Source organism: Lepisosteus oculatus, chromosome 14 (genome assembly GCF_040954835.1).
Source record: "Lepisosteus oculatus isolate fLepOcu1 chromosome 14, fLepOcu1.hap2, whole genome shotgun sequence".
Classification (NCBI taxonomy): Eukaryota; Metazoa; Chordata; class Actinopteri; order Semionotiformes; family Lepisosteidae; genus Lepisosteus; species Lepisosteus oculatus.
The window spans coordinates 37,486,912-37,507,805 of record NC_090709.1 but is presented as its reverse complement, the minus strand read 5'-3'; the positions used below and the strand labels follow the sequence as shown (position 1 = coordinate 37,507,805).

At 53.7% G+C, this 20,894-nt stretch overlaps 1 protein-coding gene across 1 annotated transcript in view; it reads right to left on the bottom strand.

Annotated features, from left to right (window-relative positions):
• The window catches only part of LOC138243206 (uncharacterized), a 33,239-nt gene extending 12,659 nt beyond the window's left edge, over positions 1–20,580 (bottom strand). Inside the window, exons 1-2 of the mRNA XM_069198726.1 lie at positions 20,257–20,580; positions 19,340–19,389 (exon numbers count right to left, since the gene is read on the bottom strand). Coding sequence (XP_069054827.1) covers positions 19,340–19,389; positions 20,257–20,420 — 214 coding nt within the window. The 5' untranslated portion in view covers positions 20,421–20,580. The remainder of the gene's footprint in view (positions 1–19,339; positions 19,390–20,256) is intronic.
• Between the last annotated feature and the right edge of the window lie 314 nt (positions 20,581–20,894).

Sequence of the window (20,894 nt, the reverse complement as noted above, 5' to 3'; positions counted from 1 at the left end):
AGGACAGGCTGAGAGACACTGGGACACAGCTGTGATCAGGACAGGCTGAAACACACTGTGACACAGCTGTGTTCAGGACAGGCTGAGAGACACTGGGACACAGCTGTGATCAGTACAGACTGAGAGACACTGGGACACAGCTGTGATCAGGACAGACTGGGAGACACTGGGACACAGCTGTGATCAGGACAGACTGGGAGACACTGGGATACAGCTGTGATCAGGACAGATTGATACTGTGACACAGCTGTGATCAGGACAGGCTGAGAGACACTGGGACACAGCTGTGATCAGGACAGGCTGACACTGTGACACAGCTGTGATCAGGACAGGCTGAGAGACACTGTGACACAGCTGTGATCAGGACAGACTGACACTGTGACACAGCTGTGATCAGGACAGGCAGAGAGACACTGGGACACAGCTGTGATCAGGACAGGCTGAGAGACACTGTGACACAGCTGTGATCAGGACAGACTGAGACACACTAGGACACAGTTGTGATCAGGACAGGCTGAGAGACACTGGGACACAGTTGTGATCAGGACAGGCTGAGAGACACTGGGACACAGCTGTGATCAGGACAGGCTGACACTGTGACACAGCTGTGATCAGGACAGCCTGACACTGTGACACAGCTGTGATCAGGACAGACTGAGACACACTAGGACACAGCTGTGATCAGGACAGGCTGAGAGACACTGGGACACAGCTGTGATCAGGACAGGCTGACACTGTGACACAGCTGTGATCAGGACAGGCTGAGAGACACTAGGACACAGCTGTGATCAGGACAGGCTGAGAGACACTGGGACACAGCTGTGATCAGGACAGGCTGAAACACACTGTGACACAGCTGTGATCAGGACAGACTGAGAGACACTGTGACACAGCTGTGATCAGGACAGGCTGAGAGACACTGGGACACAACTGTGATCAGGACAGACTGACACTGGGACACAGCTGTGATCAGGACAGGCTGAGAGACACTGTGACACAGCTGTGATCAGGACAGGCTGAGAGACACTAGGACACAGCTGTGATCAGTACAGACTGAGAGACACTGGGACAGCTGTGATCAGGACAGGCTGGGAGACACTGGGACACAGCTGTGATCAGGACAGACTGAGAGACACTGGGACACAGCTGTGATCAGGACAGGCTGAGGGACACTGGGACACAGCTGTGATCAGGACAGGCTGAGAGACACTGTGACACAGCTGTGATCAGGACAGGCTGAGAGACACTGTGACACAGCTGTGATCAGGACAGGCTGAGAGACACTAGGACACAGCTGTGATCAGTACAGACTGAGAGACACTGGGACAGCTGTGATCAGGACAGGCTGGGAGACACTGGGACACAGCTGTGATCAGGACAGACTGAGAGACACTGGGACACAGCTGTGATCAGGACAGGCTGAGGGACACTGGGACACAGCTGTGACCAGGACAGTCTGAGAGACACTGGGACACAGCTGTGATCAGGACAGGCTGAAACACACTGACACAGCTGTGTTCAGGACAGGCTGAGAGACACTAGGACACAGCTGTGATCAGGACAGACTGAGAGACACTGGGACACAGCTGTGATCAGGACAGACTGACACTGGGACACAGCTGTGATCAGAACAGGCTGAAACACACTGTGACACAGCTGTGTTCAGGACAGGCTGAGAGACACTGGGACAGCTGTGATCAGGACAGGCTGGGAGACACTGGGACACAGCTGTGATCAGGACAGGCTGAGGGACACTGGGACACAGCTGTGATCAGGACAGACTGAGAGACACTGGGACACAGCTGTGATCAGGACAGGCTGAGGGACACTGGGACACAGCTGTGATCAGGACAGGATGAGAGACACTTGGACACAGCTGTGATCAGGACAGACTGACACTGTGACACAGCTGTGATCAGGACAGTCTGAGAGACACTGGGACACAGCTGTGATCAGGACAGGCTGAAACACACTGACACAGCTGTGTTCAGGACAGGCTGAGAGACACTAAGACACAGCTGTGATCAGGACAGACTGAGAGACACTGGGACACAGCTGTGATCAGGACAGACTGACACTGGGACACAGCTGTGATCAGGACAGGCTGAAACACACTGACACAGCTGTGTTCAGGACAGGCTGAGAGACACTAAGACACAGCTGTGATCAGGACAGACTGAGAGACACTGGGACACAGCTGTGATCAGGACAGACTGACACTGTGACACAGCTGTGATCAGGACAGACTGAGAGACACTGGGACACAACTGTGATCAGGACAGACTGACACTGTGACACAGCTGTGATCAGGACAGGCTGAGGGACACTGGGACACAGCTGTGATCAGGACAGACTGAGAGACACTGGGACACAGCTGTGATCAGGACAGACTGACACTGTGACACAGCTGTGATCAGGACAGTCTGAGAGACACTGGGACACAGCTGTGATCAGGACAGGCTGAAACACACTGTGACACAGCTGTGTTCAGGACAGGCTGAGAGACACTGGGACACAGCTGTGATCAGTACAGACTGAGAGACACTGGGACACAGCTGTGATTAGGACAGACTGGGAGACACTGGGACACAGCTGTGATCAGGACAGATTGATACTGTGACACAGCTGTGATCAGGACAGGCTGAGAGACACTGGGACACAGCTGTGATCAGGACAGGCTGACACTGTGACACAGCTGTGATCAGGACAGGCTGAGAGACACTGGGACACAGCTGTGATCAGGACAGACTGACACTGTGACACAGCTGTGATCAGGACAGGCTGAGAGACACTGTGACACAGCTGTGATCAGGACAGGCTGAGAGACACTGGGACACAGCTGTGATCAGGACAGGCTGAAACACACTGTGACACAGCTGTGTTCAGGACAGGCTGAGAGACACTGGGACACAGCTGTGATCAGTACAGACTGAGAGACACTGGGACACAGCTGTGATCAGGACAGACTGGGAGACACTGGGACACAGCTGTGATCAGGACAGACTGGGAGACACTGGGATACAGCTGTGATCAGGACAGATTGATACTGTGACGCAGCTGTGATCAGGACAGGCTGAGAGACACTGGGACACAGCTGTGATCAGGACAGGCTGACACTGTGACACAGCTGTGATCAGGACAGGCTGAGAGACACTGTGACACAGCTGTGATCAGGACAGACTGACACTGTGACACAGCTGTGATCAGGACAGGCTGAGAGACACTGGGACACAGCTGTGATCAGGACAGGCTGAGAGACACTGTGACACAGCTGTGATCAGGACAGACTGAGACACACTAGGACACAGTTGTGATCAGGACAGGCTGAGAGACACTGGGACACAGCTGTGATCAGGACAGGCTGAGAGACACTGGGACACAGCTGTGATCAGGACAGGCTGACACTGTGACACAGCTGTGATCAGGACAGGCTGAGAGACACTGTGACACAGCTGTGATCAGGACAGACTGAGACACACTAGGACACAGCTGTGATCAGGACAGGCTGAGAGACACTGGGACACAGCTGTGATCAGGACAGGCTGACACTGTGACACAGCTGTGATCAGGACAGGCTGAGAGACACTAGGACACAGCTGTGATCAGGACAGGCTGAGAGACACTGGGACACAGCTGTGATCAGGACAGGCTGAAACACACTGGGACACAGCTGTGATCAGGACAGGCTGAAACACACTGACACAGCTGTGTTCAGGACAGGCTGAGAGACACTAAGACACAGCTGTGATCAGGACAGACTGAGAGACACTGGGACACAGCTGTGATCAGGACAGACTGACACTGGGACACAGCTGTGATCAGGACAGGCTGAAACACACTGTGACAAAACTGTGTTCAGGAAAGACTGAGAGACACTGGGACAGCTGTGATCAGGACAGGCTGGGAGACACTGGGACACAGCTGTGATCAGGACAGACTGAGAGACACTGGGACACAACTGTGATCAGGACAGACTGACACTGTGACACAGCTGTGATCAGGACAGGCTGAGGGACACTGGGACACAGCTGTGATCAGGACAGACTGAGAGACACTGGGACACAGCTGTGATCAGAACAGACTGACACTGTGACACAGCTATGATCAGGACAGGCTGAGAGACACTGGGACACAGCTGTGATCAGGACAGGCTGAAACACACTGTGACACAGCTGTGTTCAGGACAGGCTGAGAGACACTGGGACACAGCTGTGATCAGTACAGACTGAGAGACACTGGGACACAGCTGTGATCAGGACAGACTGGGAGACACTGGGACACAGCTGTGATCAGGACAGACTGGGAGACACTGGGATACAGCTGTGATCAGGACAGATTGATACTGTGACACAGCTGTGATCAGGACAGGCTGAGAGACACTGGGACACAGCTGTGATCAGGACAGGCTGACACTGTGACACAGCTGTGATCAGGACAGGCTGAGAGACACTGTGACACAGCTGTGATCAGGACAGACTGACACTGTGACACAGCTGTGATCAGGACAGGCAGAGAGACACTGGGACACAGCTGTGATCAGGACAGGCTGAGAGACACTGTGACACAGCTGTGATCAGGACAGACTGAGACACACTAGGACACAGTTGTGATCAGGACAGGCTGAGAGACACTGGGACACAGTTGTGATCAGGACAGGCTGAGAGACACTGGGACACAGCTGTGATCAGGACAGGCTGACACTGTGACACAGCTGTGATCAGGACAGGCTGACACTGTGACACAGCTGTGATCAGGACAGGCTGAGAGACACTGTGACACAGCTGTGATCAGGACAGACTGAGACACACTAGGACACAGCTGTGATCAGGACAGGCTGAGAGACACTGGGACACAGCTGTGATCAGGACAGGCTGACACTGTGACACAGCTGTGATCAGGACAGGCTGAGAGACACTAGGACACAGCTGTGATCAGGACAGGCTGAGAGACACTGGGACACAGCTGTGATCAGGACAGGCTGAAACACACTGTGACACAGCTGTGATCAGGACAGACTGAGAGACACTGTGACACAGCTGTGATCAGGACAGGCTGAGAGACACTGGGACACAACTGTGATCAGGACAGACTGACACTGGGACACAGCTGTGATCAGGACAGGCTGAGAGACACTGGGACACAGCTGTGATCAGGACAGGCTGAGAGACACTAGGACACAGCTGTGATCAGTACAGACTGAGAGACACTGGGACAGCTGTGATCAGGACAGGCTGGGAGACACTGGGACACAGCTGTGATCAGGACAGACTGAGAGACACTGGGACACAGCTGTGATCAGGACAGGCTGAGGGACACTGGGACACAGCTGTGATCAGGACAGGCTGAGAGACACTGTGACACAGCTGTGATCAGGACAGGCTGAGAGACACTGTGACACAGCTGTGATCAGGACAGGCTGAGAGACACTAGGACACAGCTGTGATCAGTACAGACTGAGAGACACTGGGACAGCTGTGATCAGGACAGGCTGGGAGACACTGGGACACAGCTGTGATCAGGACAGACTGAGAGACACTGGGACACAGCTGTGATCAGGACAGGCTGAGGGACACTGGGACACAGCTGTGACCAGGACAGTCTGAGAGACACTGGGACACAGCTGTGATCAGGACAGGCTGAAACACACTGACACAGCTGTGTTCAGGACAGGCTGAGAGACACTAGGACACAGCTGTGATCAGGACAGACTGAGAGACACTGGGACACAGCTGTGATCAGGACAGACTGACACTGGGACACAGCTGTGATCAGAACAGGCTGAAACACACTGTGACACAGCTGTGTTCAGGACAGGCTGAGAGACACTGGGACAGCTGTGATCAGGACAGGCTGGGAGACACTGGGACACAGCTGTGATCAGGACAGGCTGAGGGACACTGGGACACAGCTGTGATCAGGACAGACTGAGAGACACTGGGACACAGCTGTGATCAGGACAGGCTGAGGGACACTGGGACACAGCTGTGATCAGGACAGGATGAGAGACACTTGGACACAGCTGTGATCAGGACAGACTGACACTGTGACACAGCTGTGATCAGGACAGTCTGAGAGACACTGGGACACAGCTGTGATCAGGACAGGCTGAAACACACTGACACAGCTGTGTTCAGGACAGGCTGAGAGACACTAAGACACAGCTGTGATCAGGACAGACTGAGAGACACTGGGACACAGCTGTGATCAGGACAGACTGACACTGGGACACAGCTGTGATCAGGACAGGCTGAAACACACTGACACAGCTGTGTTCAGGACAGGCTGAGAGACACTAAGACACAGCTGTGATCAGGACAGACTGAGAGACACTGGGACACAGCTGTGATCAGGACAGACTGACACTGGGACACAACTGTGATCAGGACAGACTGACACTGTGACACAGCTGTGATCAGGACAGGCTGAGGGACACTGGGACACAGCTGTGATCAGGACAGACTGAGAGACACTGGGACACAGCTGTGATCAGGACAGACTGACACTGTGACACAGCTGTGATCAGGACAGTCTGAGAGACACTGGGACACAGCTGTGATCAGGACAGGCTGAAACACACTGTGACACAGCTGTGTTCAGGACAGGCTGAGAGACACTGGGACACAGCTGTGATCAGTACAGACTGAGAGACACTGGGACACAGCTGTGATTAGGACAGACTGGGAGACACTGGGACACAGCTGTGATCAGGACAGATTGATACTGTGACACAGCTGTGATCAGGACAGGCTGAGAGACACTGGGACACAGCTGTGATCAGGACAGGCTGACACTGTGACACAGCTGTGATCAGGACAGGCTGAGAGACACTGGGACACAGCTGTGATCAGGACAGACTGACACTGTGACACAGCTGTGATCAGGACAGGCTGAGAGACACTAGGACACAGGTGTGATCAGGACAGGCTGACACTGTGACCCAGCTGTGATCAGGACAGGCTGAGAGACACTGGGACACAGCTGTGATCAGGACAGACTGACACTGTGACACAGCTGTGATCAGGACAGACTGACACTGGGACACAGCTGTGATCAGGACAGTCTGAGAGACACTGGGACACAGCTGTGATCAGGACAGGCTGAAACACACTGACACAGCTGTGTTCAGGACAGGCTGAGAGACACTAGGACACAGCTGTGATCAGGACAGACTGAGAGACACTGGGACACAGCTGTGATCAGGACAGACTGACACTGGGACACAGCTGTGATCAGAACAGGCTGAAACACACTGTGACACAGCTGTGTTCAGGACGGGCTGAGAGACACTGGGACAGCTGTGATCAGGACAGGCTGGGAGACACTGGGACACAGCTGTGATCAGGACAGGCTGAGGGACACTGGGACACAGCTGTGATCAGGACAGACTGAGAGACACTGGGACACAGCTGTGATCAGGACAGGCTGAGGGACACTGGGACACAGCTGTGATCAGGACAGGCTGAGAGACACTGGGACACAGCTGTGATCAGGACAGACTGAGAGACACTGGGACACAGCTGTGATCAGGACAGACTGACACTGTGACACAGCTGTGATCAGGACAGTCTGAGAGACACTGGGACACAGCTGTGATCAGGACAGGCTGAAACACACTGACACAGCTGTGTTCAGGACAGGCTGAGAGACACTAAGACACAGCTGTGATCAGGACAGACTGAGAGACACTGGGACACAGCTGTGATCATTACAGACTGACACTGGGACACAGCTGTGATCAGGACAGGCTGAAACACACTGTGACACAGCTGTGTTCAGGACAGACTGAGAGACACTGGGACAGCTGTGATCAGGACAGGCTGGGAGACACTGGGACACAGCTGTGATCAGGACAGACTGAGAGACACTGGGACACAACTGTGATCAGGACAGACTGACACTGTGACACAGCTGTGATCAGGACAGGCTGAGGGACACTGGGACACAGCTGTGATCAGGACAGACTGAGAGACACTGGGACACAGCTGTGATCAGGACAGACTGACACTGTGACACAGGTGTGATCAGGACAGTCTGAGAGACACTGGGACACAGCTGTGATCAGGACAGGCTGAAACACACTGTGACACAGCTGTGATCAGGACAGGCTGAGAGACACTGGGACACAGCTGTGATCAGGACAGGCTGAAACACACTGTGACACAGCTGTGATCAGGACAGACTGAGAGACACTGTGACACAGCTGTGATCAGGACAGGCTGAGAGACACTGGGACACAACTGTGATCAGGACAGACTGACACTGGGACACAGCTGTGATCAGGACAGGGTGAGAGACACTGTGACACAGCTGTGATCAGGACAGGCTGAGAGACACTGGGACAGCTGTGATCAGGACAGGCTGGGAGACACTGGGACACAGCTGTGATCAGGACAGACTGACACTGTGACACAGCTGTGATCAGGACAGGCTGAGAGACACTGGGACACAGCTGTGATCAGGACAGGCTTGGAGACACTGGGACACAGCTGTGATCAGGACAGACTGAGAGACACTGGGACACAGCTGTGATCAGGACAGGCTGAGGGACACTGGGACACAGCTGTGATCAGGACAGGCTGAGAGACACTGTGACACAGCTGTGATCAGGACAGGCTGAGAGACACTGTGACACAGCTGTGATCAGGACAGGCTGAGAGACACTAGGACACAGCTGTGATCAGTACAGACTGAGAGACACTGGGACAGCTGTGATCAGGACAGGCTGGGAGACACTGGGACACAGCTGTGATCAGGACAGACTGAGAGACACTGGGACACAGCTGTGATCAGGACAGGCTGAGGGACACTGGGACACAGCTGTGACCAGGACAGTCTGAGAGACACTGGGACACAGCTGTGATCAGGACAGGCTGAAACACACTGACACAGCTGTGTTCAGGACAGGCTGAGAGACACTAGGACACAGCTGTGATCAGGACAGACTGAGAGACACTGGGACACAGCTGTGATCAGGACAGACTGACACTGGGACACAGCTGTGATCAGAACAGGCTGAAACACACTGTGACACAGCTGTGTTCAGGACAGGCTGAGAGACACTGGGACAGCTGTGATCAGGACAGGCTGGGAGACACTGGGACACAGCTGTGATCAGGACAGGCTGAGGGACACTGGGACACAGCTGTGATCAGGACAGACTGAGAGACACTGGGACACAGCTGTGATCAGGACAGGCTGAGGGACACTGGGACACAGCTGTGATCAGGACAGGATGAGAGACACTTGGACACAGCTGTGATCAGGACAGACTGACACTGTGACACAGCTGTGATCAGGACAGTCTGAGAGACACTGGGACACAGCTGTGATCAGGACAGGCTGAAACACACTGACACAGCTGTGTTCAGGACAGGCTGAGAGACACTAAGACACAGCTGTGATCAGGACAGACTGAGAGACACTGGGACACAGCTGTGATCAGGACAGACTGACACTGGGACACAGCTGTGATCAGGACAGGCTGAAACACACTGACACAGCTGTGTTCAGGACAGGCTGAGAGACACTAAGACACAGCTGTGATCAGGACAGACTGAGAGACACTGGGACACAGCTGTGATCAGGACAGACTGACACTGTGACACAGCTGTGATCAGGACAGACTGAGAGACACTGGGACACAACTGTGATCAGGACAGACTGACACTGTGACACAGCTGTGATCAGGACAGGCTGAGGGACACTGGGACACAGCTGTGATCAGGACAGACTGAGAGACACTGGGACACAGCTGTGATCAGGACAGACTGACACTGTGACACAGCTGTGATCAGGACAGTCTGAGAGACACTGGGACACAGCTGTGATCAGGACAGGCTGAAACACACTGTGACACAGCTGTGTTCAGGACAGGCTGAGAGACACTGGGACACAGCTGTGATCAGTACAGACTGAGAGACACTGGGACACAGCTGTGATTAGGACAGACTGGGAGACACTGGGACACAGCTGTGATCAGGACAGATTGATACTGTGACACAGCTGTGATCAGGACAGGCTGAGAGACACTGGGACACAGCTGTGATCAGGACAGGCTGACACTGTGACACAGCTGTGATCAGGACAGGCTGAGAGACACTGGGACACAGCTGTGATCAGGACAGACTGACACTGTGACACAGCTGTGATCAGGACAGGCTGAGAGACACTGTGACACAGCTGTGATCAGGACAGGCTGAGAGACACTGGGACACAGCTGTGATCAGGACAGGCTGAAACACACTGTGACACAGCTGTGTTCAGGACAGGCTGAGAGACACTGGGACACAGCTGTGATCAGTACAGACTGAGAGACACTGGGACACAGCTGTGATCAGGACAGACTGGGAGACACTGGGACACAGCTGTGATCAGGACAGACTGGGAGACACTGGGATACAGCTGTGATCAGGACAGATTGATACTGTGACGCAGCTGTGATCAGGACAGGCTGAGAGACACTGGGACACAGCTGTGATCAGGACAGGCTGACACTGTGACACAGCTGTGATCAGGACAGGCTGAGAGACACTGTGACACAGCTGTGATCAGGACAGACTGACACTGTGACACAGCTGTGATCAGGACAGGCTGAGAGACACTGGGACACAGCTGTGATCAGGACAGGCTGAGAGACACTGTGACACAGCTGTGATCAGGACAGACTGAGACACACTAGGACACAGTTGTGATCAGGACAGGCTGAGAGACACTGGGACACAGCTGTGATCAGGACAGGCTGAGAGACACTGGGACACAGCTGTGATCAGGACAGGCTGACACTGTGACACAGCTGTGATCAGGACAGGCTGAGAGACACTGTGACACAGCTGTGATCAGGACAGACTGAGACACACTAGGACACAGCTGTGATCAGGACAGGCTGAGAGACACTGGGACACAGCTGTGATCAGGACAGGCTGACACTGTGACACAGCTGTGATCAGGACAGGCTGAGAGACACTAGGACACAGCTGTGATCAGGACAGGCTGAGAGACACTGGGACACAGCTGTGATCAGGACAGGCTGAAACACACTGGGACACAGCTGTGATCAGGACAGGCTGAAACACACTGACACAGCTGTGTTCAGGACAGGCTGAGAGACACTAAGACACAGCTGTGATCAGGACAGACTGAGAGACACTGGGACACAGCTGTGATCAGGACAGACTGACACTGGGACACAGCTGTGATCAGGACAGGCTGAAACACACTGTGACAAAACTGTGTTCAGGAAAGACTGAGAGACACTGGGACAGCTGTGATCAGGACAGGCTGGGAGACACTGGGACACAGCTGTGATCAGGACAGACTGAGAGACACTGGGACACAACTGTGATCAGGACAGACTGACACTGTGACACAGCTGTGATCAGGACAGGCTGAGGGACACTGGGACACAGCTGTGATCAGGACAGACTGAGAGACACTGGGACACAGCTGTGATCAGAACAGACTGACACTGTGACACAGCTATGATCAGGACAGGCTGAGAGACACTGGGACACAGCTGTGATCAGGACAGGCTGAAACACACTGTGACACAGCTGTGTTCAGGACAGGCTGAGAGACACTGGGACACAGCTGTGATCAGTACAGACTGAGAGACACTGGGACACAGCTGTGATCAGGACAGACTGGGAGACACTGGGACACAGCTGTGATCAGGACAGACTGGGAGACACTGGGATACAGCTGTGATCAGGACAGATTGATACTGTGACACAGCTGTGATCAGGACAGGCTGAGAGACACTGGGACACAGCTGTGATCAGGACAGGCTGACACTGTGACACAGCTGTGATCAGGACAGGCTGAGAGACACTGTGACACAGCTGTGATCAGGACAGACTGACACTGTGACACAGCTGTGATCAGGACAGGCAGAGAGACACTGGGACACAGCTGTGATCAGGACAGGCTGAGAGACACTGTGACACAGCTGTGATCAGGACAGACTGAGACACACTAGGACACAGTTGTGATCAGGACAGGCTGAGAGACACTGGGACACAGTTGTGATCAGGACAGGCTGAGAGACACTGGGACACAGCTGTGATCAGGACAGGCTGACACTGTGACACAGCTGTGATCAGGACAGGCTGACACTGTGACACAGCTGTGATCAGGACAGGCTGAGAGACACTGTGACACAGCTGTGATCAGGACAGACTGAGACACACTAGGACACAGCTGTGATCAGGACAGGCTGAGAGACACTGGGACACAGCTGTGATCAGGACAGGCTGACACTGTGACACAGCTGTGATCAGGACAGGCTGAGAGACACTAGGACACAGCTGTGATCAGGACAGGCTGAGAGACACTGGGACACAGCTGTGATCAGGACAGGCTGAAACACACTGTGACACAGCTGTGATCAGGACAGACTGAGAGACACTGTGACACAGCTGTGATCAGGACAGGCTGAGAGACACTGGGACACAACTGTGATCAGGACAGACTGACACTGGGACACAGCTGTGATCAGGACAGGCTGAGAGACACTGGGACACAGCTGTGATCAGGACAGGCTGAGAGACACTAGGACACAGCTGTGATCAGTACAGACTGAGAGACACTGGGACAGCTGTGATCAGGACAGGCTGGGAGACACTGGGACACAGCTGTGATCAGGACAGACTGAGAGACACTGGGACACAGCTGTGATCAGGACAGGCTGAGGGACACTGGGACACAGCTGTGATCAGGACAGGCTGAGAGACACTGTGACACAGCTGTGATCAGGACAGGCTGAGAGACACTGTGACACAGCTGTGATCAGGACAGGCTGAGAGACACTAGGACACAGCTGTGATCAGTACAGACTGAGAGACACTGGGACAGCTGTGATCAGGACAGGCTGGGAGACACTGGGACACAGCTGTGATCAGGACAGACTGAGAGACACTGGGACACAGCTGTGATCAGGACAGGCTGAGGGACACTGGGACACAGCTGTGACCAGGACAGTCTGAGAGACACTGGGACACAGCTGTGATCAGGACAGGCTGAAACACACTGACACAGCTGTGTTCAGGACAGGCTGAGAGACACTAGGACACAGCTGTGATCAGGACAGACTGAGAGACACTGGGACACAGCTGTGATCAGGACAGACTGACACTGGGACACAGCTGTGATCAGAACAGGCTGAAACACACTGTGACACAGCTGTGTTCAGGACAGGCTGAGAGACACTGGGACAGCTGTGATCAGGACAGGCTGGGAGACACTGGGACACAGCTGTGATCAGGACAGGCTGAGGGACACTGGGACACAGCTGTGATCAGGACAGACTGAGAGACACTGGGACACAGCTGTGATCAGGACAGGCTGAGGGACACTGGGACACAGCTGTGATCAGGACAGGATGAGAGACACTTGGACACAGCTGTGATCAGGACAGACTGACACTGTGACACAGCTGTGATCAGGACAGTCTGAGAGACACTGGGACACAGCTGTGATCAGGACAGGCTGAAACACACTGACACAGCTGTGTTCAGGACAGGCTGAGAGACACTAAGACACAGCTGTGATCAGGACAGACTGAGAGACACTGGGACACAGCTGTGATCAGGACAGACTGACACTGGGACACAGCTGTGATCAGGACAGGCTGAAACACACTGACACAGCTGTGTTCAGGACAGGCTGAGAGACACTAAGACACAGCTGTGATCAGGACAGACTGAGAGACACTGGGACACAGCTGTGATCAGGACAGACTGACACTGGGACACAACTGTGATCAGGACAGACTGACACTGTGACACAGCTGTGATCAGGACAGGCTGAGGGACACTGGGACACAGCTGTGATCAGGACAGACTGAGAGACACTGGGACACAGCTGTGATCAGGACAGACTGACACTGTGACACAGCTGTGATCAGGACAGTCTGAGAGACACTGGGACACAGCTGTGATCAGGACAGGCTGAAACACACTGTGACACAGCTGTGTTCAGGACAGGCTGAGAGACACTGGGACACAGCTGTGATCAGTACAGACTGAGAGACACTGGGACACAGCTGTGATTAGGACAGACTGGGAGACACTGGGACACAGCTGTGATCAGGACAGATTGATACTGTGACACAGCTGTGATCAGGACAGGCTGAGAGACACTGGGACACAGCTGTGATCAGGACAGGCTGACACTGTGACACAGCTGTGATCAGGACAGGCTGAGAGACACTGGGACACAGCTGTGATCAGGACAGACTGACACTGTGACACAGCTGTGATCAGGACAGGCTGAGAGACACTAGGACACAGGTGTGATCAGGACAGGCTGACACTGTGACCCAGCTGTGATCAGGACAGGCTGAGAGACACTGGGACACAGCTGTGATCAGGACAGACTGACACTGTGACACAGCTGTGATCAGGACAGACTGACACTGGGACACAGCTGTGATCAGGACAGTCTGAGAGACACTGGGACACAGCTGTGATCAGGACAGGCTGAAACACACTGACACAGCTGTGTTCAGGACAGGCTGAGAGACACTAGGACACAGCTGTGATCAGGACAGACTGAGAGACACTGGGACACAGCTGTGATCAGGACAGACTGACACTGGGACACAGCTGTGATCAGAACAGGCTGAAACACACTGTGACACAGCTGTGTTCAGGACGGGCTGAGAGACACTGGGACAGCTGTGATCAGGACAGGCTGGGAGACACTGGGACACAGCTGTGATCAGGACAGGCTGAGGGACACTGGGACACAGCTGTGATCAGGACAGACTGAGAGACACTGGGACACAGCTGTGATCAGGACAGGCTGAGGGACACTGGGACACAGCTGTGATCAGGACAGGCTGAGAGACACTGGGACACAGCTGTGATCAGGACAGACTGAGAGACACTGGGACACAGCTGTGATCAGGACAGACTGACACTGTGACACAGCTGTGATCAGGACAGTCTGAGAGACACTGGGACACAGCTGTGATCAGGACAGGCTGAAACACACTGACACAGCTGTGTTCAGGACAGGCTGAGAGACACTAAGACACAGCTGTGATCAGGACAGACTGAGAGACACTGGGACACAGCTGTGATCATTACAGACTGACACTGGGACACAGCTGTGATCAGGACAGGCTGAAACACACTGTGACACAGCTGTGTTCAGGACAGACTGAGAGACACTGGGACAGCTGTGATCAGGACAGGCTGGGAGACACTGGGACACAGCTGTGATCAGGACAGACTGAGAGACACTGGGACACAACTGTGATCAGGACAGACTGACACTGTGACACAGCTGTGATCAGGACAGGCTGAGGGACACTGGGACACAGCTGTGATCAGGACAGACTGAGAGACACTGGGACACAGCTGTGATCAGGACAGACTGACACTGTGACACAGGTGTGATCAGGACAGTCTGAGAGACACTGGGACACAGCTGTGATCAGGACAGGCTGAAACACACTGTGACACAGCTGTGATCAGGACAGGCTGAGAGACACTGGGACACAGCTGTGATCAGGACAGGCTGAAACACACTGTGACACAGCTGTGATCAGGACAGACTGAGAGACACTGTGACACAGCTGTGATCAGGACAGGCTGAGAGACACTGGGACACAACTGTGATCAGGACAGACTGACACTGGGACACAGCTGTGATCAGGACAGGGTGAGAGACACTGTGACACAGCTGTGATCAGGACAGGCTGAGAGACACTGGGACAGCTGTGATCAGGACAGGCTGGGAGACACTGGGACACAGCTGTGATCAGGACAGACTGACACTGTGACACAGCTGTGATCAGGACAGGCTGAGAGACACTGGGACACAGCTGTGATCAGGACAGGCTTGGAGACACTGGGACACAGCTGTGATCAGGACAGACTGAGAGACACTGGGACACAGCTGTAATCAGGACAGACTGACACTGACACAGCTGTGATCAGGACAGGCTGAGAGACACTAGGACACAGCTGTGATCAGTACAGACTGAGAGACACTGGGACAGCTGTGATCAGGACAGGCTGGGAGACACTGGGACACAGCTGTGATCAGGACAGACTGACACTGTGACACAGCTGTGATCAGGACAGGCTGAGGGACACTGGGACACAGCTGTGATCAGGACAGACTGACACTGGGACACAGCTGTGATCAGGACAGTCTGAGAGACACTGGGACACAGCTGTGATCAGGACAGGCTGAAACACACTGACACAGCTGTGTTCAGGACAGGCTGAGAGACACTAGGACACAGCTGTGATCAGGACAGACTGAGAGACACTGGGACACAGCTGTGATCAGGACAGACTGACACTGAGACACAGCTGTGATCAGGACAGGCTGAAACACACTGTGACACAGCTGTGTTCAGGACAGGCTGAGAGACACTAGGAAACAGCTGTGATCAGTACAGACTGAGAGACACTGGGACAGCTGTGATCAGGACAGGCTGGGAGACACTGGGACACAGCTGTGATCAGGACAGACTGAGAGACACTGGAACACAACTGTGATCAGGACAGACTGACACTGTGACACAGCTGTGATCAGGACAGGCTGAGGGACACTGGGACAAAGCTGTGATCAGGACAGACTGACACTGGGACACAGCTGTGATCAGGACAGGCTGAGGGATACTGGGACACAGCTGTGATCAGGACAAACTGACACTGTGACACAGCTGTGATCAAGACAGGCTGAGAGACACTGGGACACAGCTGTGATCAGGACAGGCTGAGAGACACTGGGACACAGCTGTTTTCAGGACAGGCTGAGAGACACTGGGACACAGCTGTGATCAAGACAGGCTGAGAGACACTGGGACACAGCTGTGATCAGGACAGGCTGAGAGACACTGGGACACAGCTGTTTTCAGGACAGGCTGAGAGACACTGGGACACAGCTGTGATCAGTACAGACTGAGAGACACTGGGACACAGCTGTGATCAGGACAGGCTTGGAGACACTGGGACACAGCTGTGATCAGGACAGACTGAGAGACACTCGGACACAGCTGTAATCAGGACAGACTGACACTGACACAGCTGTGATCAGGACAGGCTGAGAGACACTAGGACACAGCTGTGATCAGGACAGACTGAGAGACACTGGGACACAGCTGTGATCAGGACAGACTGACACTGGGACACAGCTGTGATCAGGACAGGCTGAAACACACTGTGACACAGCTGTGTTCAGGACAGGCTGAGAGACACTAGGACACAGCCTTGATCAGTACAGACTGAGAGACACTGGGACAGCTGTGATCAGGACAGGCTGGGAGACACTGGGACACAGCTGTGATCAGGACAGACTGAGAGACACTGGAACACAACTGTGATCAGGACAGACTGACACTGTGACACAGCTGTGATCAGGACAGGCTGAGGGACACTGGGACAAAGCTGTGATCAGGACAGACTGACACTGGGACACAGCTGTGATCAGGACAGGCTGAGGGACACTGGGACACAGCTGTGATCAGGACAAACTGACACTGTGACACAGCTGTGATCAAGACAGGCTGAGAGACACTGGGACACAGCTGTGATCAGGACAGGCTGAGAGACACTGGGACACAGCTGTTTTCAGGACAGGCTGAGAGACACTGGGACACAGCTGTGATCAAGACAGGCTGAGAGACACTGGGACACAGCTGTGATCAGGACAGGCTGAGAGACACTGGGACACAGCTGTTTTCAGGACAGGCTGAGAGACACTGGGACACAGCTGTGATCAGTACAGACTGAGAGACACTGGGACACAGCTGTGATCAGGACAGGCTTGGAGACACTGGGACACAGCTGTGATCAGGTCAGACTGAGAGACACTGGGACACAGCTGTAATCAGGACAGACTGACACTGACACAGCTGTGATCAGGACAGGCGGAGAGACACTGGGACACAGCTATGATCAGGACAGGCTGGGAGACACTCGGACACAGCTGTGATAATAATAATAATAATAATAATAATAATAATAAACTTTATTTTATATAGCGCCTTTAAAGGTGGCTTCTCAAAGCGCTTTACAGGATGACAATAACAATAAATAAGAAGACTACAACAATAAATAAAAAAATTTCACAAGACAGGACACAATTATAATTACAACAGTACACCAATAACAATAGAGGAGACCGTGGAAGATGGTATTAAGAAGAGCAGAGGGGTGAAGAATGGAAGCAGTTAAGTAAAGGCTTTTCTGAAGAAGAAGGTTTTGAATCTGGATTTGAAGGAGTTTAGAGAAGGTGACTCTCTAATATCCTTGGGCAAGGAGTTCCAGAGCTTGGGGGCATAGCAGGAGAAGGCCCTGTCGCCCATACAATGTAGACGGGCTTGGGGGACAGTAAGGAGGGCAGAATTTGAAGAGCGGAGGTTGCGAGGTGGGGAGTAGGGCGATAAAAGTTCAGACAGGTATTGAGGTGCCAAGCCATGTAAAGCCTTGTAGGTGAGCATGAGGATTTTAAAGTCTACGCGGAATTTGACCGGAAGCCAGTGCAAGGACTCCAGGATAGGAGTAATGTGAACACTTGCACTAGATCTGGTCAGGATTCTGGCTGCTGAATTTTGGACATACTGCAGCTTGTTCAGAGTAGATTTAGATACCCCAGGGAGCAGAGCATTGCAGTAGTCAATTCGAGAGAATACAAATATGTTGATCAGCTTTTCAGCCACAGTTAATGATAGCATAGGGCGTAGTCTTGCGATATTTCTAAGGTGAAAAAAAGATGTTTTGACAGTATGCTGTACATGTGGGTCGAATGTTAAGCCAGAATCGAATATAACCCCAAGGTTTTTCAATTTTGATTGGAGCTCAAGTACAGAGCCATCTACAGACAGGGTTACAGGACTGGCTTTACGAAGTTGATGGGGGGTGCCAATAAGCATGACTTCAGTCTTGTCACAGTTAAGATGAAGGAAGTGATCAGGACAGACTGACACTGTGACACAGCTGTGTTCAGGACAGACTGACACTGGGACACAGCTGTGATCAGGACAGGCTGAGAGACACTGGGACACAGCTGTGATCAGGACAGACTGAGAGACACTGTGATACAGCTGTGATCAGGACAGACTGACACTGGGACACAGCTGTGATCAGGACAGGCTGGGAGACACTGGGACACAGCTGTGATCAGGACAGACTGAGAGACACTGTGACACAGCTGTGATCAGGACAGACTGACACTGTGACACAGCTGTGATCAGGACAGACTGAGAGACACTGGGACACAGCTGTGATCAGGACAGACTGAGAGACACTGGGACACAGGCTGACTCTAAGACACAGAGAGATGAGCGAGTCATTAGCAGAAGAAAGGGTTTTAAAACACTCACCAGCCCACAGCGGAGCAGAGAGCAGGACCCAGCCCATCATCAGCAGAGCCCTGGGGACAGCAGGAATAATTCATCAGCCATCTGGATAATTCATGCAGGTTTCCATGAGCCCTAATGGCTCTCTAATGACATAATTGCTGCTCTGTCTCATTAAGGCAAACCACTCACATCTCGCTTGTAAGTGGACTGTGGAGAAACCACAGAGCTGTGTCAGCAGAGAGAGGAAAGTCCACACCCTGAGAGAGTCTGCAGTGAGAACAGGGTGAAAACACGGGACAGTGCGGAAAAATACACTGAGATCCAGGTTAAACACAGGACAGCCCAGTGAGATCCGGGTAAAAACACAGGACAGCGCAGTACAGCCCAGTGAGATCAGGGTAAAACCACAGTAAAGCGCAGTACAGCCCAGTGAGATCAGGGTAAAAACACGGTACAGCACAGGACAGCCCAGTGAGATCAGGGTAAAAACACAGGACAGCCCAGTGAGATCAGGGTAAAAACACAGGACAGCGCAGTACAGCGCAGTGAGATCAGGGTAAAAACACAGGACAGCGCAGTACAGCCCAATGAGATCAGGGTAAAAACACAGGACAGCGCAGTACAGCCCAGTGAGATCAGGGTAAAAACACAGGACAGCGCAGTACAACCCAGTGAGATCAGGGTAAAAACACAGTAAAGCGCAGTACAGCCCAATGAGATCAGGGTAAAAACACAGGACAGTGCAGTAAAGCCCAGTGAGATCAGGGTAAAAACACAGTAAAGCGCAGTACAGCCCATTGGGATCAGGGTTAAAAACACAGTAAAGCCCAGTGAGATCACGGTAAAAGTCGCTACAACCCCGAGGCACTCACTGTACTTTACAGCGCACAGGGGCTCAACCCAGGCAGTCTCGGCACCAGCTCGGTCTGTCGGCTCACCTGTTGCGGTTGGAGTCCGCCCGCCCCGGGCTCGGGATCGAGCTGCTCGGAGCCGGGCAGCGGTACCGGTTCGCCGCGCTCGGGCGTCCGCGCATCTCCGTGGGCGTGTCCCCCACTCCGGTCTCCGCGCGTGGGTTTTTTTGTATTTTTATCGCAACAGACATTTAACGACAAAAAAAAGAGAAGGGGTGGAGAGGAGGGAGAATTCACGCCCCACTCGAGAGTCCTGTGTCGGAGTTCACGCCACGCGGGAGCAACTTCGCGAGTGTCCTGCGCCTCCACGACCCGTCCAGCTGAAACACAAACACACGCTCACACACAGGCTCGCCGGCGCTCGGGAATCTCCGGGGACGCTCGGGAATCTCCGTGACCGCGGCGGGCGGGGACGGAGAGAGAGAGAGACGGGCCGGCGCTCGGGAATCTCCGGAGGCGCTCGGGAATCTCCGTGACCGCGGCGGGCGGGGACGGAGAGAGAGAGAGACGGGCCGGCGCTCGGGAATCTCCGGAGGCGCTCGGGCTTCTCCGTGACCGCGGCGGGCGGGGACGGAGAGAGAGAGAGACGCGCCGGCGCTCGGGAATCTCCGGAGGCGCTCGGGAATCTCCGTGACCGCGGCGGGCGGGGACGGAGAGAGAGAGAG